Raw genomic sequence first — 19,243 nt, forward strand, 5'->3', positions numbered from 1 at the left:
ATCTTCTACGGTGCAGGTCATACGCAACATCACTAACTAATACATAAAGACTGCAATCACAATTCAATAAAATCTTCTAATTTCCACTTGCTCTGTGATCTACTGACATCTGTTGGCACTACCTCCACAAAGGGTCTTGCCGTTGTAATTTATTCTTGTGATAACAATTGCTGACAGTTTAATACTTTTTTTTTTAGATATTTAATTCTGAATTAATTTCCCTTCCTGTTTCCTACACTGTTAACCAGCACCATGAATGTTGGTATACAATATCCACATATGTATGAGAACTTTTACTGCAAACCTGTTCAAATATAACAAGAGTTTGTAAGATAATAGCTTTAAATTCTATGTCCTCCTGGATTTCACGAAATTGTGAATTTCAAGCAGAGCAATAGGTGGTTGTTGTAAATAGTTTATAGTTTCTCATGTACTGTTTGCACTAATGCCACGTGAGTCAAATGTCACTTGATTGTACGATCAAGGTCGATACCGTATAAAGCACTTCGGTGTATTAGAAAATGTGTAACCTGTTTGAGTGCAAGCATTGTCTGCTTTCCAAATTCAACATAAATCTGCATGTGACCTCCTTAGCCCAAGATTCATCAGTAAATGTAAGAAATACCTATATCAAACTATTAAACAGTATAAAAACATTGACCTCAGCATCAAGAGTTTAATATGTGAATGTAAGACAATCTCGTCGTCTTCGGACAATGAATGGGGGGAAAAAAACCTCATCTTATAATCGAGTAAATACGGTAATAAACTGTTTACCCTTTCTGCTTCTGTACCTGAAAACAATGACACACACACACACACACACACACACACACACACACACACACACACACACACAGACTATCAGACATTCATAATATATATCTGTAATTTTAAAGATTAATTACTTATTTACACCAAAAATGACAAAAAGATAAGGCAAAGTAAGAAACATGCAAAACTCTTGATACACATGCATACTACACTTGTGAGACTGGTAAACCACACAATTTGACTGATACATGACCATCAACACATTGGGCCAACCCTGAAGGACTAAAAGCACCTGTTTAGCTTTCATACGCATCACAAATGTTTCAAAGTAACAACTGTGAAGGGCTACAAGCACTGCAATATTAAAGCTGGAATATATAAATTAAATATTTGGGGGAAAAAACAAACAACAAAAACACAAGCCATTAAAGCTAGGTCAAACAACTTTATAATTAATTAAATGACTATTCACTAATCAGCATTTGCTATTTTTCTGATGAGAAATTTTAAAGCACTCAAGAACAAACATAGCTGTAGATAGTTATAAATTACAATGAAGATAAACCTTGTCAGCCATGGAACTACAGGAGAAAGGAAACTCACAAATCGTTTAAAAATTTCCAATTATCTGTTATTAGCAAAGAATATTTGAGGAGTTGTTCCATTTCCGCTTAAAGTGGAAGTTGGTTCTTTGCTGTAGTAAACTATCTGAGCACTATAATGAACAGTCACTACTTATTTTGAAATACAAAATATCAAATCAAATTACAATTGGATTTTTAAAAAATTCTTCCCATCTCTAATCATATGCCAGAAAATTGACACTGTCTAGAGCTCCAAAAGAATAGTTGGATATGCAGGACCAACATTAATACATTTAATAAATGCCTCACATGGATTTAAGTAATACCGATGGGAGTGATTAAAAATAGGCCAATTTTTTCAAGTTTGTAGCTGGAAGTATATTTTTTACAATTGAAACTGATGAATAGTTTACAGTGAGAAAACAATAATACAAACAACTTATTACTGGTTACTTTCAATAAAAAATTATTAAGAAACTGTTCTTACAAATCAAGAGAGAAAATTGCTATAAAAACTGATCAAAAAACTCTATTAATAATGAATTTTTTTATATTACACCCGACAGATCACAAATAAATTTGATACCACTTGAAAACAGAAAGGGAGACGGTGATGTATGTTCTGCCAATGAGGTGATCATTGGAGACTGACTACCAACTCAGCAGGAAAACATGAGAGTATTCATAATTTGTAACTCTGCTTGTCAGAGAAGAGTGATCCATAATTATAAGAATTCATACATCAATGAAATTACGTTGCTCACTTCAGAAATCAGATTTATATTGCCCCATATGTTACAACAAGTATAAATATAAGTAAATTTAATAACTGTCTAAATGAACTAGATGCCTGCCACGTCACATAATATTATTATTTTCTTATGTGAACCATTTCATTAGATGGCCAAATGACTGCAGAGGAAATTACTGAAATTAGTGTTAATTTACAGTGAAAAACCACAAAAACAAAAATAATGGGCATGCATTAGAGAAAAAAAAAATCACTCATTCAGCATAAACACACATTACCTTAGGGAAGAGTGATGATATCTACAAACAGTTGTTACAGAAATGATGTGTAAGAATATAGGCAGAAAGCAAAGAAAAAACTGAAAAGCATCCAAGTGTTAGTGAAAACTGATGTTGTGAGAAACGCACTTGAAAAAATTTTTAAAGATGTTCCCTGGGCTTAGCTTACTCCCACCGGGTGTTGTGGGTGTAGGTGGTGTTGGAGGACAAGTGCTGGCAGCACTGTCCTTTGGAGGACTGAAACTAGTGAAGTTAGCAATTCAGTGAACACAGTACCTTATTTAAAATCTGATGAACCACACACAGTATAAATTAATATCTTAAAAACATTTTCCTCAGTTAACTGGATAGCACAGCACACATTTGCAGTGAGCACAAGGTGTTTTATTCTCTTTACCCCGTTGTTCCCTCAAAAGAATAAATTTTTATTTCCAGTATGTCGCAAGGAAGAATCTTCTTTCTGTGTAAGTACAATTTAAATAAAAAAGTGTCCTGATACAGGAAAACATTCTGCAATGAAAACTTGCCAAACTCAGATACATAATTAAGTAACAGTGTACCCAGAACAGTCTGCACTGCAAAACAAAATGACTTTTTTTTAATTTGGCGAATTTTGTATAAAAGAACTTGCAATTCATTATCTCTAAAAAAAATGGTTGTACAGAGAAACAAAAATCAAATAACTTTTACCAAAAAATAACAATCTTAGTAAAATATCAAAATGCATGGTCCTGTTATACTCTAAAGACCAAAGGATCCATGCCTCATGGTGCAAAAGTTACTTGAAACAACTGCTGCAAATTTTCCATCACTCTAAGTGAAGCTAAGAGCAAACAATCGCAATTCTGCTAAGTTCACACATTTATGTACATTTAAATTACTAGAACATTAATCATATAATTCACATGATCATAACAAAATGGTAATACGACTAATCTGCGACAGCCAAGTAATATCATTATGTTAGCGAACATCTGCCCACCCAATGACTGTTCTTTACTGAAAGGACCTTTGTATTTGAATTTCAACTGGAACTTTTTGATTTCCATGCTTCTAAGATAAGCCTGATGTAAACAGAGTCCTCACATCTTCATTTTGAAATCAAGTTTAACTATTTTCATTAACTGTTATTTCTAAGCAACATAATTTTGCAGTAGATGAAAATTTTAACTTCCTCAAAAAAATTTTCCACAACACACCACACGTTCTATTTCGAGTAAGGGTTTCCCCCACTGTTTTACAGCCCCTTAAAAAAAAGAACAGTGCACTGAAAGAAGATAAGATATCTAAGGCTATTGAATCTTACAGTTTTTGTCACATAGCATTTTAATGTATGTCACTCAGCAAAGACATAATATGAATATAAAAATACTACTAACTATTTCACGGAATTTTCCAAGGAAATTATTAGGCATGCAAACATTCCATTAACACAGTTCAAGTCTAAAAGTTCCAACAGAAAAAAATAGTTTGCACAGAGCAGTAACATACAGTAGTGATACCCGATTCGGCAGTGATATCGAAGTACTGTGGTTTTAATTGTCAAAGTAACTTTTCACAACTTTACAGTTGCAGTATAACTGCCTAAAGCTTTCAGAAGTTTCATGACCCTAAACTGCAATGACATATTCTATCTCTACCATTACCACTGCCACCACCACTCCAAACAGAGGAAGGATAGCAACTAGAAGATATATAAAAACTTGCTGTTTCTATCTGCCTTTAAATCTCAGAGCATCAATGGAAACAGTTTGTCTAAAAGGTTATATCAGTGATGTACGTAACATATGCAGGTAAAATTTGTTCACATCAGTATTCCTGTAGAGGACATAATATGAAAATCCTTTAAGGTATGTCACAGACACTTTGTGACAGAGTGAAGAAAGGGAACCATGTAGTCAACAGTAAACATATGGAGTTGAATAGTAGCCAATGATTGAACATCTCTTACAAAAATGCTTTCAGGCTTGAATAATTATAACTACACAAAATGTATTATATTTTAGGAAAGCCAGTGATCACAGGAGGATTATAATTAAACTTAAAAATGCTCAATAGTGTTTGTAATGTTAGTTGCCCAAAGAGTTTTGTTGGTGTTCCATAATTTTCATAATTTTGACTGTGATAAATTGACACTGACATGTTTATTTTAGGGATGCCAGTGTAGGAGTACACACAAATTAAGTAAAAATTTGTGCAATTCACACATTTATTTACATGAATAAGTGGACCTCCAAATTTTCGACTGTGTGAGACCGTGTGCGCCAGATAAGTCAGATTTGAAATTCTACTTTCTAATATTTTACTGTACTATTTTCTCATAATCTTTCAATTACTTTGTCAATACACATGCATAGCATGATATTTGTGTATTTCTAAACATTTATGAGCACTGTAATACTCTTCATTTATAGTTAACCGTTAAGTTAATTTGAGCTTTCAACGAAGGTTGGGACTTTAATAGTGGCAACTATTTATTTACAGCTCCTACAAAATAGATACGTGTTTCAAAGTTTTTCTGACATTCAAAGTAGTCACCAGCATTGTGTTAACCCGTTGCCAGCAATGTGGAAGTCTTAGGACACACTTAGCACTGCCAGTTGTGTTGACAGTTCTAGTGGCGCAGTCTATTGCCCGACGAATTAGCAGCAGTTCTGAAGCAAATGCCGTAAAGGGTTTCCTTCAGTTTAGTAATCGAGTTGAACTTACAAGGGCTTCAGGGGAGCGGAGTAGGTGGTATAGCACATAGCAGTCCCATCAGTCAAACAAATCAGTAACAGCTTGCACTGTACATGCCTGAGCATTGTCCTGCAAAACGATGGTCAGGTCCTGCAGAAAGTGTCATCACTTCTGTATCTACGCTGTTCATTTTTGGAACACAACCTACGACCAGCTGAGAGACAGAAGTGATGACACTTTCAGCAGGACCTGACCATCATTTTGCAGGACAATGTTCAAGCACATATAGTACAAGCTGTTACTGATTTGTGTGACTGATAGGACTGCTATGTGCTATACCACTTACTGCACGCCCTTGACTGAAGCCCTCGTAAGTTCAACTAGATTTCTAAACTGAAGGGAACACTTCAGGGCATTCACTTCAGAACTGCTACAAATTCGTCGGGCAATATACTGTGCCACTCAAACTGTCAACACAACTGGCTCTGCTAAGAGTATCCTACGACTCCCACATCGCTGGCAAAGGGTTATACACAATGATGGTGACTACTTTGAAGCTCAGTAACTTTTATCTATTTTGTAAGAGCTGTAAATAAATAGTTGTTACTATTTACGTTCCAACCCTTGTATAAATTACTGGCAACAGTATCCTTGTTCAAAGACAAACATTCTGCAATTTTACTGTATGTGTCAGTGATTCTTCTACAAAAACTTTCGTCCGTTTTTGACAATCTTCATAAGATACAAGTGTTTTGCCTAATTTACTTTGTAATTATTTTACATTTGAGATTTACAATTACTGTAAGTACCTAATGCGTTGTGTCACAGTTCTGTCTTATACCAGCACTGCATGTTGTCTGTGTTTGTCATAAATTAACACTGTTGTCGAATTTGTTAGTGTCCAGAACCTCAAAAAGCTTCAAAGGAAGAGTCAATTATATACCAAGTTTTTCTGCTGTCATAACAAGTATCTCGTTTTGGCTGTTAATCGCCTCAGTTCTTAAAGGCAATTGGTAATACTTGTTTATTAAACCACAAATTAAAAGAAATTAAGTAAGCTTAGTTTAAAGTTATTTGTTTACTGTTCTGTAAAATACTACACCAATCAGAATGCAGTTCCGCTGTGTATACTGATTTCGGGCATGGGGAGAGTTAGCTGCTGATCCTAAGCAGCTGGAAAGCTGCCCCAACTACTGTCAAGTGATTGGAAGCTGCTGCAAATGGATGTGTCAGGAGGGCTATCCTATGAATATGGTCTCCTCTGCTGGAAGTATAGGATTTATCAATACTTGAATGTCAGTGGCATATCAGTAATAGAATTAGCTGCCCTGGATGACAGGGGGGGGGGGGGGGGGGGGACCTAAACTGAATATAATGGTGGTAACCCTAAGGGAAATGGCAGCAAGGGATGGGAAGGAACACCACGTGCACTCAGTGCGGGTGTGCCAGGAGGCCACATTCAACTTGTTGGAGAGGCTATTGTGGCAGCCTCTGAAGAAACAAGATGCAACCAACTGCGGATTGTAGTGCAAATTGTTAAAAATGATGCCTATATTCTGAGCTCCAGGGTCATACATGGTTCTTTCCAGTGACTGGCAGAGAAGGGTGAGGAGACCAGCCTTGTGCATGGAGTGTCAAATAAAGCTCACAATTTGTAACGTCGCCAAAACTGATTGTGGCCCTTTGGTTCTGAATCAAGTGGAAGTGCTGAACCAGAGACTTTGAAAATTCTGTGACAAGCTAGGTTGTGACTTCCTGCAATTGCGCCATAGGGTTGGAAACTGTAGGGTCACCCTACTCAAGTAGCTGGCTGACTGTGGGGTTCACTAATGGTCATAGTTTCAGAGTAGGCAACTCTCCAACTAGTCCAAGAGACCCAGAAGTATCAGTGTAAGATCCAAAGAAACGACTCTCCCACAGGAAGGAGTATTATAATCCTAGTGGTTAATAGCTAAGAATTCGCAACGAAGTGCCAGAGTTTGAAGCGCAGGAAGCATTAAAGCTCATACATTACTAGGTACAGAACACTGGTTACAATGCAAAATTGACAGCAGTGAGATTTTTGGAGAAAATTTAAGCTTGTAGCACAAGAATAAGATAATGGGAAATGGAGGTGGCATATGTATCACAGCAGATAAGAAACTCAAGTCAACCTACAGTGAAACTGAATGTGAGATTGTTTGGGCAAGACTCAGTATTAGAGGTGAACATAAACTTATAACTCTAGCTTCCTGTAGCTCATAATTTTGTTAGTGGTCAGGACGACAAGCCATCCTGTCAAAATTTACAAGATGTATTCTCTGAAAATTACCCACAACAGGTAGTTTGAAACCCCACCTGTTATGGAAATATATTGGATCTAATGGCAACAAATAGCCGTCACATCTTTGAAGACATTCACATTGAAACTGTTATTAGTAACCATGAGGTATTTGTAGTTACAATGATTAACATAGTACAAAGGGCAAACAAAACAAACATAAATATTTATATAGAGTGTGCCGGGAAGAACGGCCAATATTCAAGGACATGACAGGAATGAGCATTTGAACCAAAAAAGTCTAGAAAGTAAGGGTTCTAAAATGCATACTGTGAAGAGCTGTGAGCACTACATCTTCAGTACTGTCAAACAAATTTCTTCCACCGAACAAGAGCTCATAGCTCATGCATTTTAACGCACAGGTCTGTTAGACCCTTTTTTTTTTGCTAGAAGAAAAGTTCATAATGGGATGGCCTTCCCATGGTACGTGGTTACTGTAAAGAAACTTCAAAAGAAACAGTGACAACTGTATAACAGGTGCAAAACAAAGCATATAGCTATATATACAGTGTTTCTGAATGGAACACGTTTAGCTTTACAAGGGCAATGCATGAAGTGAATAACTACAGTAGCACATTATCATCGAAGGATCCCTCTCAAAATCTGAAGTAATTCTGGTGTCTAGATGTTCACAGATGACACAGTAACAAACTGAGGAGAGCAAGTAAAATCAGAAATGCTTGCTTAAGTTTTTAAATGTTCCAAAGGAAAATCCAGTGTACTGCCCAAATTGAATTCTCAGACCATGACAAGGATGAATGTAATAGATACTAGTGTCAGTGGCTTTGAGAAACTGTTGAAATTGTTAAAATTGAACGAAGCTCCAGGGCCTCAGGGCTTGATGGAACTATCACATTCTATACCTAATTTGCAGCTGACATAGCCCCTCTTTTAGCCATAATATACCAAAGATACCATCTACTTGAAAGGTAGCTGAAGTTATCCAAGAAATTACTTTCTAATATCCTTGGCATCCCTTTGCTGTAGCATCTTAAAACATATTCTGAGCTCAAACATAATGAGGTATCTCTAACAGAATTACTTTTTCAATGTCACCCAGCATGTATTCTGCAAATATCGATCATGTGAAACCCGAATCATGCTTTTCGCTAATGACATTCTGAAAGTTATGGATCAAAGCAGTCAGATAGATGCAGTAATTTTTATTTCTGAAAGACATTTGACACAGTAACAAAATACAGTTGTTACCGAAAGCACTAAATGGGGTATCAAGAACAATTTGTGACTGGATTGAAGATTACTTGGTGGCACAACTACTGATGAACTTAAAACTAAACTGAGATGTGCCCCATGGAAGTGTGTTGGGACCTGAGATGTTCACATGGTATATTATCGACTTTACTAACGATAGTAACCTCAGACTTTTTGCAGACGCAGTTATTGGTAATGAATTACTGTCTGAAAAAAAAAAAAAATTCTGCAAATATACAGTTGGATCTGGATGAGAATTCAAAGTGATGCAAAGATTGTCAACTTGCTCTGAAAGTTCATAAACGTAAAGTTTTGCACTTTGGGGGTGGGGGGTGTAACATCCTATAACAACGAGTCACAGGCTCAATCATAGGTAAAGCAGGTGGTAAACTGTGGTTCATTGATGGAATACTACAGAAATGCTATCAGTCAACAAAGAGGAATGGATAAAAGACATTTGTGAGACTCACTCTAGAATATTGCTCAAGTATGTGGGACTTGTGCCAAATGAAACTAACAACGGAGATACAACGTATACAAAGAATGGCAACACAACGGAGACTGTCACATATATGCTCAAAGGGTAGAACTGGCATGTTCTTGAAGATTGACACAACCTATTCATTGAAAGCCTTCTTAAAATGTTTCTAGAACCAACTTTAAGTGATTAATCTAGGAATGTGGTTCAACCCCCTATGTATAGCTCCAACAGCGATTGTGGAAGCAAGTTTAGGCTAATTAGAGCATTGAAGTACTAATTTTTCTCATGCTTCATACAGGAATGAAACTGAGAAAAGCCCTAATGATTGTCACCACGCACTTCACACTTGTTTGCCAAATATTGATGTAGATGGTCCACTTTTGGAGCACAATAGGGCAGCAAATCTGGATAGCATGGATTCAAGATGCCCTTGATACACTTCCAGAGGTAGATGGCCTCAGAAGTCTATGCACAGGTCATGCAATTCCCATCAATTACGAGCCAGCAGTTTGCAATCATGTAGATAGTGCCTGATAATGTTCCAGATGTGTTCCATCAGATTCCAATCAGGCAAATTTGTTGGCCAAGATATCAATGTGAACTAACTACTGTGTACCTCAAACTACTGCAGCACAAATCTGGCCTTGCGATACAGTCATCCTCCTGGAAGATGCCACGCCATCACGCATGAAAGGACACAGGTGGTCCACAATGAAGTTCACAAAGTGTACAGCTGTCACGGTGGCTCCACATTCGGTGAAGAAGACATACCCAACATCTTGTCGCCTACTTATGGTTTCACCATCCTTTAACCACTTTCCACAGCTTTGCGATTTCTGAGGTGCTCTTCCCGAGCAATGGGTCACGACAATCTACCCTTTGTCAAGATCACTTGTGTCAGTTTATTTCCCCATTTTCAGCCTGTATCATTGCTAGAATGACTCCCTCTCTTCCATTCATTACTGCTCTGTTTATACACATTCCTTACTGTGTCAGATACCTGCAACACCTTGAGGTGGCGCACATAGACACAATTTCAATAGTACAATGTTCTAACATTAGGTTAACAAAAGACATAATACCAAAATCTTTCAAAACTGTGTGTGTGTGTGTGGGGGGGGGGGGGGGGGGGGGGGGGGGCACATGCAAATAAAATGTAACTTTTTGTAGCTCAATGAATGAACTAAATGAGGTTTAGTTTGAGAACACTGAAAATATATCATGAAAAAACTGAGTGGCTAATTTAAACAATGGGAAACTTTTAAGAAAAACAAGGAGGATTGTTAGAAAAAGAAACCTTAAACACTGGCTATTTAAAGATAGAATGACAGGAGACCAACTGGGGACAGAATACACTGCTCACTTTCCTGCATTAATGCACCAAACAAAAGGAGCAAGCTGGCCCTTCACAAAAACTATTATTATTATTATTATTATGACAACAGCACAATGTTCTAACATTAGGTTAACAAAAGACATAATACCAAAATGTTTCAAAACTGTGTCCATCCCCTTAAAAACAAATAAGAAACAAGAACAGGTGAATGTAATCAAAATGAGATAGATTCAAGATATTTAAAAGGAATAAAGAGAATTTCTTCTGTCTATTCCAACAGATCATTTTCTAGCTTGTCAATTCTACCATGATCTTAATCCAGCAGATTATCTTCTTCTTTGTTGGAAACCAGAATGACACTTTGTGGAGGGGTACATCAAACTTTTTTTAAAAGAATAAATGCACCAAATGATGACGCAACATCCCTAAAATGTATGTATTGTAGGTCCTTCATATGTTTTCTAAGCTCTAAAAGAAAAACAGCTGTGCAAATAGCTCAATAAATTTAAGTGAATCAGTGCTGAGATACGTAATTCACCCAAGTACACAGTATACTGCAAATAGGTGACATTGATACAAGAAACAATAGTTCAATTTTTGCTCTACAATTGTGTCCATTATACATCAACTGAATACTGATCACAATCTGAGTATACACATAAAAAATATTCTCTCCTTAACTCAGAGTAGAAGCAACTTATTGGAGACACAAACTGTTTGTTTGATTAGAAAAAAGTTACTTTGACTTTGTCCCCAAAGTGTGATAATACTAGTTATTTAGTCCATATAAGTGTGTTTCAGAAATCTATCATTTTGAAAGAGGTTACAAATCAAACTTTAAAAATTATTTAGTTCATAAAAAGTAATTAAGTTGCTTCAACCAAATTACTTTCAAATCTTCCAGGGATGTTATTGACACACTGCTGAGCTTCTGTATAAAACTTGTCTGTAACGCAGACAATCATCATGGGCGAAAGTACACAATCTCTAGTTAATTTGAAAATGATCCTTGGGCAAGTAAATTAATAATACTGTTCTTTAGTTGTCAAGTTATTTCATGGCAACAGATGTGGAAATGAGCTTTTAGGTAAACCACAAGGGGGTTAATATGACTAAGCAGAGATCAGTGTATTGATCGTTTACCTCAAAATGGTTAAGAAACCATAAAATGTGGGCAGCGTACACAACCGTGGAAACCACATAGCCTCATATTATTGTATTCCCATAGTTGAAAATGTGTGGGCCCCAAATGCCAAATCAGCAATACACACTGGATAGTTAAACAGAAGTTGTGCCATACCACAGAAATATGTATTTCCTTAAGACATCAACTGCAGGACAGTTGGGATAGGGAACAGTGTATTGTTGAATTTCTCACCAAGTAACTGGTAACAAGGGGCTGTACAAACTTCCCCTCGTGCATTTTCTATTAGATTCATATCGACAGAGTTTGTAGGAAACGACTAGGACTGCAATATGCGTAAACAGGAAGATAACTCTTAACTTTGTATGGCTCCTTGTATTCAAAGAGCCCACTACCAAGCGAGTAAACGCTTACTTGTGTAAGCCCGACGTCAATGGATCGAATCTCACTGACTGTACGTTTTTCCCCATTCTTAAGTAATTCTAAAAGAATTTATTATGACTGTGAAAAAGAACAATATTTAATGATTCATTTATTATGTTCATAATCTTTATCTGGAATAAAAGGGAAAAAGTAAGGAGACTGAAAATAAAACAAGGATACAGGAAAGCTTTCAATCAAATCAGTATACTCCTCCTATTTACATTATTGCATCTACGTTTACGGCAAGTATAATATGTAACCTATGGAGACCACAGAAATCATGATGATACTGATCGCAGTAGAAAACAATAATTACTGTGACGTACAGCAAATGTATGGAATGCCAAATACTGTTATAATGGAACTTATTTCCAAAATTGTAGAGGAAAATCCAGTATTTGTCAGATATTTATAATTTGCACAGTCATAGTAAATTTGTTATTAGAACTATGTGAAAATTAAATAAGAGTACCAGCAGTAAAATTAGATCCAGAAACCTCACACTTATGAAACGAAGTGCTTACACTCAGCTGCGGACTACTTGAACACTAGTGACTATTCAAAATATACAAGCATGACAAAAATTTTCAAATTCTATTTTCTAGAACACAGCTGAAAGTTGTGTCTTCCTGTTGACATGTGTTGAAGTCCTAAATGTACCCTACACACACTGCCAATATGAAAAATCACAGAGGCAACGTTCGTATGCTCCCCTTATTTGCAGATTTCACAACACCTATGTTAATTCTTGGAGCAAAATCAGTTTGAAGGGAGCCCCCCCCCCCCCCCCCCCCCCCCCACACACACACACACACACACACACACACACACACACACAAGCAAAATCCTGAAGGCAATTGCTTGCAAAACATCTTTGAGATTGGTCTTCACCTTTCAGACCTTTTCAGATATCTTAATGGTATGATCATTGCAACTGCATTATTTTTCTATCAAAAGCAGTATCACATCATGACGGCCCGGTGAATGCATGGAACGCTTTTGTGTCACATTCAGAAAATTACTGTTCTTGGAATACATGTTGAAAATCAAACCTCAGTGATCATCCTGTGAGTCACATCCTTCCCAAACTAGTGCAGATTTCTCCATTTACAAAAATGAACCACATCACCATCAAAATGTCATGTTGGTATGTAATCCTATTTGAAACATCATAGTTAAATATTTTCTAAAATCTTATCACAAAATAAATGCGTGATTAATACTCTACCTTCTAACTTGGTTAGTTGGTAAGGGACTGTTGGCTACAGGAAGAGATTGCCTCGTCGGTGAGGTGTGAGTGGTTATTGTGGTTGTTCCTGTTGTAACAGCATTCAAGATATCTGATACTGGGGAAACAGCATCATCAGCTTCTTTTTTAATACCCCTGAAACAAAACAAACTTTTATATTTGTCTACAGGAAAAATATAGACATAAACAGTGGAACTGAAAATCAACTGACTGACATGAGAACCTGCAATTGAAATGAACCAAAGAATTTGGTTTGAACATTCATAATTTGCTCCGTGTGTGTGTGTGTGTGTGTGTGTGTGTGTGTGTGTTTCTCCTAATGTGTAAGAGCTAACTGAATTTAATTTTTATTGAACTGGACAACTGTGTCACTGATGCTATGTCATAGAAAACATAAGATACATGGAACTTACACTAAGGAAACCAAGTATTAAAAAACAAGACACAATAAAACAAATTACAATTTACTTCAGTTTACAAATCTTAATAATGGACAATGAAAACATAATGTGTCAGCTACAGTCAATTAATAGTAAATACTCCATCCACAGATTTTGTAAGGGGAGAGGTGTTTCAATAAATGGACATGATAATAAAGTGGGGATGGAATAATGAGTATTTATAACTAAAATTTATGTTAATGTGGGCCAGTTAGCTAATAAACTGTAACATTCCTCAACTAGAAATAAGTCAGTTAAATTCTTTTGTTAATGGTATGTACAAGGAGATATATTTTTGTATGGCAGTAAACATTGTGTAAAGATGGCAGTGAACATTTGTGCATACATGTCAGCAAACCACATCTTTCCAACAAGTGGTACAGTTTCGAACAATAATGAATTATTGAGCTGGGGAAGCAGCACAATGACCATCACAAAAGACGAGAAGTACACGAAAAACAATTTCCACATTGCTCAGTGCTGACAACACATGGATGGCTTCCACTTCTGCAGTGGTAAAAGCAAATCAGCTAGCTTAGTGCTTTACGCCTGATCGACAGCATGCCATCTGCACATCCTTCACAGCCAAGGTGAATAACTTAGGGGAGGTAGCATCTCATCTCATTCTCTAAGACCTCCTTTCACAGGAGACTTTCCAGTGATCCAGTCAAAGTATTTTGCCTCCAATTTTAAGCACCACATGTGTAGACACAGAGTGGCATTAATAAAGAATTTCAAGGTTTTCATTTCTTTCCAATGAATTTTAGAGAAACATGAATATCAAATGATGTCATCAATGATAAACAATAGCTGAACCAGAAGTGAATGATCCCACATGTTAGTTAATTTGATTCTGGCATGAGAGACCGCGTAAAAATCAGAAGAAATGTGATTAGTCCATACAATGCATAAGAAAGCTCTCAGTAAGATGGAACTTTATCACTGTACATCGTGCCACTGTCACGAGTGAAAAACAATGGAGAACACAGTCTTCGTTTATTTGGAAATGAGAATGTGAACAAATTGCGAATCAAGACAACAACTACTAGAGGTTTCAATCAATATCTGACAATTAGTGATACAAGTTCCAGGCTTATTAGTTTTATCTTCATACTCCTATCTATGATGGTTTTACTCATATTAGTAACTAATTACTGAAACATGAAATGTTAATAAAATCTAATCAGTGATCACAGTGAAATGTCAAACTTTGTACCATAGAGCCAGCCAGAGATTAGCAAAGTTTAATGAGAAGTTGTGCAGTCCCAAGGGCAACACTTATCACTAACGTAAATAAAAATGGGCTTTTCTGTGAGATGTTAATCCTAACTCAGAACTATCTGCACATTTGGACACCACATTGTACTCTGTGGTCTGTGAGTATGAACATATTTCTCATACATGTAACGTTTCCTTAATCACTTTGTGAGATACTACTATTTCTTTATAGCCCCAAGAGAGTGGATTAAGTTCATAAGCTAGCTGATTAACAGTTCTGTACAGTCACAGACACACATTCATTCAAATTACACATGTAATTGCTCTGACCTCCTCTTTATAGAAGTCCAACAAATACTTTTAGTCCTTCCAGTTGAACAATGAATCCTAAACTGAAGCATTATGCTGCAAATTATTTCTTGGAATAAAAGGGTGCAAGCTGCCAAATACTATCAAAATACCGCTATGTGCAGAGTTAACGCCACTGACAAAAGCAATATGCTCAGGTGGATTAAGATGTTTACTAGAGTGGAATCTAACATTAAAGACAAACAGTGCAGCTGGAGATGATTAATTGCCACTAAACGCTCACTCAATCAGCATGTGAGTGAGCTGATTTGCATTGAGATAAGTATCACCATCACAGGTGTCCTCATAACTTTTTCCAAAAGGGAGCAAGATCCTAAAATCCCCATTTTTGATATAACAGATTCATAGAATGTGAAAATGTGTCATGTCACAACAACTAAATTTGACAAGAAGCATATCAGAAACCACTGATTGATAGCCCCTTAGTATATTTAAAGTAGATTAAATTGATACATAAAGGGTATGCATATTTAAATAATACCATTTTACGCATGTGTAAGACAACCATGAGTGTAAGACACTCCCTCTTTTTTAAGAAGCTCCTTGAGAAATTGTTACACATATTGTGACTAATAAGAACCACAAACTGTTTTGGTGATATGAACTATCTGACTAAAAACCTTGAAAAAGAAGTTGTTTACACTAATTTTTATCTTCATTTTTTTGTTTACTATCTAAGCCAGTCATCATCTTCATATTGGGTGATAGTTTGATGTAACCAATGAGACAAGAAGAGAGGGAATGTATATAGGAAAAGCAATGAAATTTATTATAATGATTTTTGGAAGGTGACTATCAACAGCCGTCAAGTGACGTATAAAATGCATGTTTTTTTGCTGTTGTCGCATAGGACCTCCACCCTAGAAGATACTGCAGATAGTGTTTCACACTTGCACAAGCACAGTGCTATGTAAGAGTTGGAGGGGAAAAACAGTGACAGCAGCTTGACTGAGAACTAGATTATTGAACGGGCAGCAAATTACGCAATGTCACCAAACATGGTAATGTGTACCACATACTTTGGCTTTTTCGGAACATCTACCATGTTTAAACTGCAGTTTGCCTGAATCCATTTGTAGTTGGAATTGAATGTACTTTAAAATTGGGCAGCTACTCATTTCTGCAGGAAATGGTAGAAGTCTAGTCAGGTGCCAATGAAGTACTTTGATGTTTCGTGCTACGATGCTGTTGACACTCACCTTGACATATGACAGGAACAAAAGGAGATGTCAGCTGCTGGTTTTATGCAGCCAATGAGAGAGAGAGGTGGACAGACAATAAGTTTGGTAGCCAGAGACATTGTAACATCCTAATGCCAGTCCAAAAGCAAAATACGAAATCTCCCAAAGTAACCACAATCTTCTCAGAAATCACAACATATTCAGAAGAAACAACTTCAAATTGGCAACAATGAAGATATAAATATCACTGCGGTGCTATTACGATTATTATTATTATTATTATTATTATAGATAGTGATACCACCAAAGACAGGGTTAGTAAGCAAAAAATGCAGAAAAGCAAGCAGTCCGTGAATTAATGTAAACCATTTCCTTTTCATTTATTTTATTTCTCCTTGTATTATCAAAATGTAGACAATCAACAAATGGCTTAAATTTGTAACAGATATAATGTTACCTTTTTAGATAGACACTTTATATCAATAAAAAGGTTTGTAATTTTGATTGGTCAGAATGTTAAAAATCAGTTTTTCTCAAGAAGCCTCTTGGGGGGAAAAAAGTAACAGTAAAAAGCCTACTTTGGTACTGTTCCATACTTGTATGCATACATCATGACTGCAGAAAAGTACTGAAAGTACTGTCACTTCAAGGAATCAGCTCAATCTCCTGTAAACAGTACAATGAACACAAATACCCAAGCTGCATAGTTTCTGCTAAAGTCACAGTAGGTTCTAACATGCATGATATGTTAAATCTGCAGCTTAGTAGGGTAACTGACATTCATCACTGGACGTTTGTGAGAATTTTTCAAGGAATAAAAAACCTGAGACCAAATTCCAGCAGGAAACAACTGCCTGAACTTTAAGCCTCCCTCTCACCCTCCCTCAAAATCTCCTTTGAGGACACTGAGGATCACAATATGTGATCTTGCAGAAGTGAACTGCTGTTACGCAGCTGACTTTTGAAGGAGAAATTTGAAAGTCTGCTCTGATCGGATCAGACTGAAGACTTGTGACCCGAAAAAACTTTTTTCGGGTATACCCGCAGAATTCAGGGGGCAAAAAAGAAAAAATCTGTTGATGGAATGGCACTACATATCTTCTACAACACTGGAGCTTAAGAGTCTATAATCAGTGTCATCCTCACCTACATTATCACCGCTTAGAGGACCTAACTAAACTGTAGAACGGAAGACTTTTCTTGGAGCACTTTTATTACAGAATATGTGGTCCATCGCAAGTGCTACCAGCAACTTTTTCTCAGATATGAAAACTAACTATCCACTCACCATATAGCGGAGGTGTTGAGTCGCAGATAGGCACACCAAAAAGAATTTCACACTTAAAAAGTGTGGGAGAGTTGCATTTGTGTGTGTGTGTGTGTGTGTGTGTGTGTGTGTGTGTGTGTGTGTGCGCGCGCGTGCACGTATGTGTGTCTGTTGTTGACAAAGGCCATTGGCCGAAAGCTTTGAGTGTGAAAATCTTTTTGTTGTGCCTCTCTGTGACTCAACATCCCCGCTATATGGTAAGTGGCAACTTTTCTTCTCATAAAATTGTTACATTCCAATCTGGATTATCCACAGTGAGGGTAGAAACCTGCTACAATAAATATTTCCCCTGCATTACTCCATTCCATTGTGGCACTTGTTTACCCTGCACACTGCAATCCCATTTAAAATCAAACAAGTTTAGATGTGTGCACTATACTTACTGTTTGTGAATCGCTTTATTGCTGGACTCTACTTCTGAATTGGCACAAATTGAACGATTTCTAGCTGTTAATGCTGTGTGTCTAACCAGTCTAACAACAACAACAACAACAACAACAATAATAATAATAATAATACAGCCTTATGTAGTTACTGCTGAGTTGTGCTGTCAATCATTTACCTGTTTTGAATTAAGTAATGAAGCAGTTTCTGGACAACTGCAGTTACTATCTACAACTTGGAGAAGACGTTTTCTTGAGATACTTAGCATTTGTTACGTATATATCTCACTTTTATCATCAGCAATGAATAGGACAAATCATAACACATATGTGTAGTGAATGGACTATGTAATGAACCTGTAACCTCCACCAGATGCCACTAACTGAAAATAGTTATTATGGATAACATACATAATCAATATTAGAGTCTTACTAAATTGTGATAATAGTAATGATCTTTTGAAAATAATTTAGTTTCATGACTAAAATAGAATAAAAGTCATTTAGTTTTTATCCCACAGAAAATTTCATTTTTCCCCTCAGGGGGTAATTACCCCCCGGTTGGGAACCACTGCTCTAGAGGCTGAGAGATGCCTCTATGAGGAAGGGACCATACAAGAATCCAAGGGTGATTAAAACTCATCATGGCTGCACGACTTTTGGCAAGAAGTCAATTTATCCTTGTTAATGAAAGATTGTTCTTGGTTACAAAAGCATCCTACTCATCACATTGATACATGTGCATGCACTTACACACACATCTCCTCTATATGGGGAGTAGCAACCTATCCTTTTCATAATACCGTTTTTATTCCCACCTGCATTTTCCATTGTTTGATACTGATAAATATGTAAGTGCTGCGAGAAACAGTTGTGTTGTGACAAATCAAGTGCATGCAAATACCCATGCTATTGGTTAGCCGCTGTCTGTAAGTACAATCCAATATTACACTTTAACTGGGAGATCAGAGATAATTATTACTTAGAAGCACACGTTGTTTCATATAATGAAACTCAGCTTGGCTAGATAATCAATAACAGAAACCATCTCTACAATCATATGTCCCTCAACTGAGCTATGCACTCCATGCCAC

At 36.6% G+C, this 19,243-nt stretch overlaps 1 protein-coding gene across 6 annotated transcripts in view; it reads right to left on the reverse strand.

The window, feature by feature from the left end:
* Positions 1–19,243, reverse strand: part of LOC124613251 (protein phosphatase 1 regulatory subunit 12A) — a 371,783-nt gene that overhangs the window by 135,181 nt on the left and 217,359 nt on the right. For 5 of the 6 annotated variants that reach the window (XM_047141939.1, XM_047141942.1, XM_047141938.1 and 2 more), the window contains 2 exons: positions 13,211–13,366; positions 2,517–2,630 (listed from right to left, as the gene is read on the reverse strand). In XM_047141939.1, coding sequence (XP_046997895.1) covers positions 2,517–2,630; positions 13,211–13,366 — 270 coding nt within the window. The remainder of the gene's footprint in view (positions 1–2,516; positions 2,631–13,210; positions 13,367–19,243) is intronic. The other variant, XM_047141940.1, reaches the window with a different exon arrangement.

The sequence above is a fragment of the Schistocerca americana genome, chromosome 4 (genome assembly GCF_021461395.2).
Source record: "Schistocerca americana isolate TAMUIC-IGC-003095 chromosome 4, iqSchAmer2.1, whole genome shotgun sequence".
In the NCBI taxonomy this organism is placed as follows: Eukaryota; Metazoa; Arthropoda; class Insecta; order Orthoptera; family Acrididae; genus Schistocerca; species Schistocerca americana.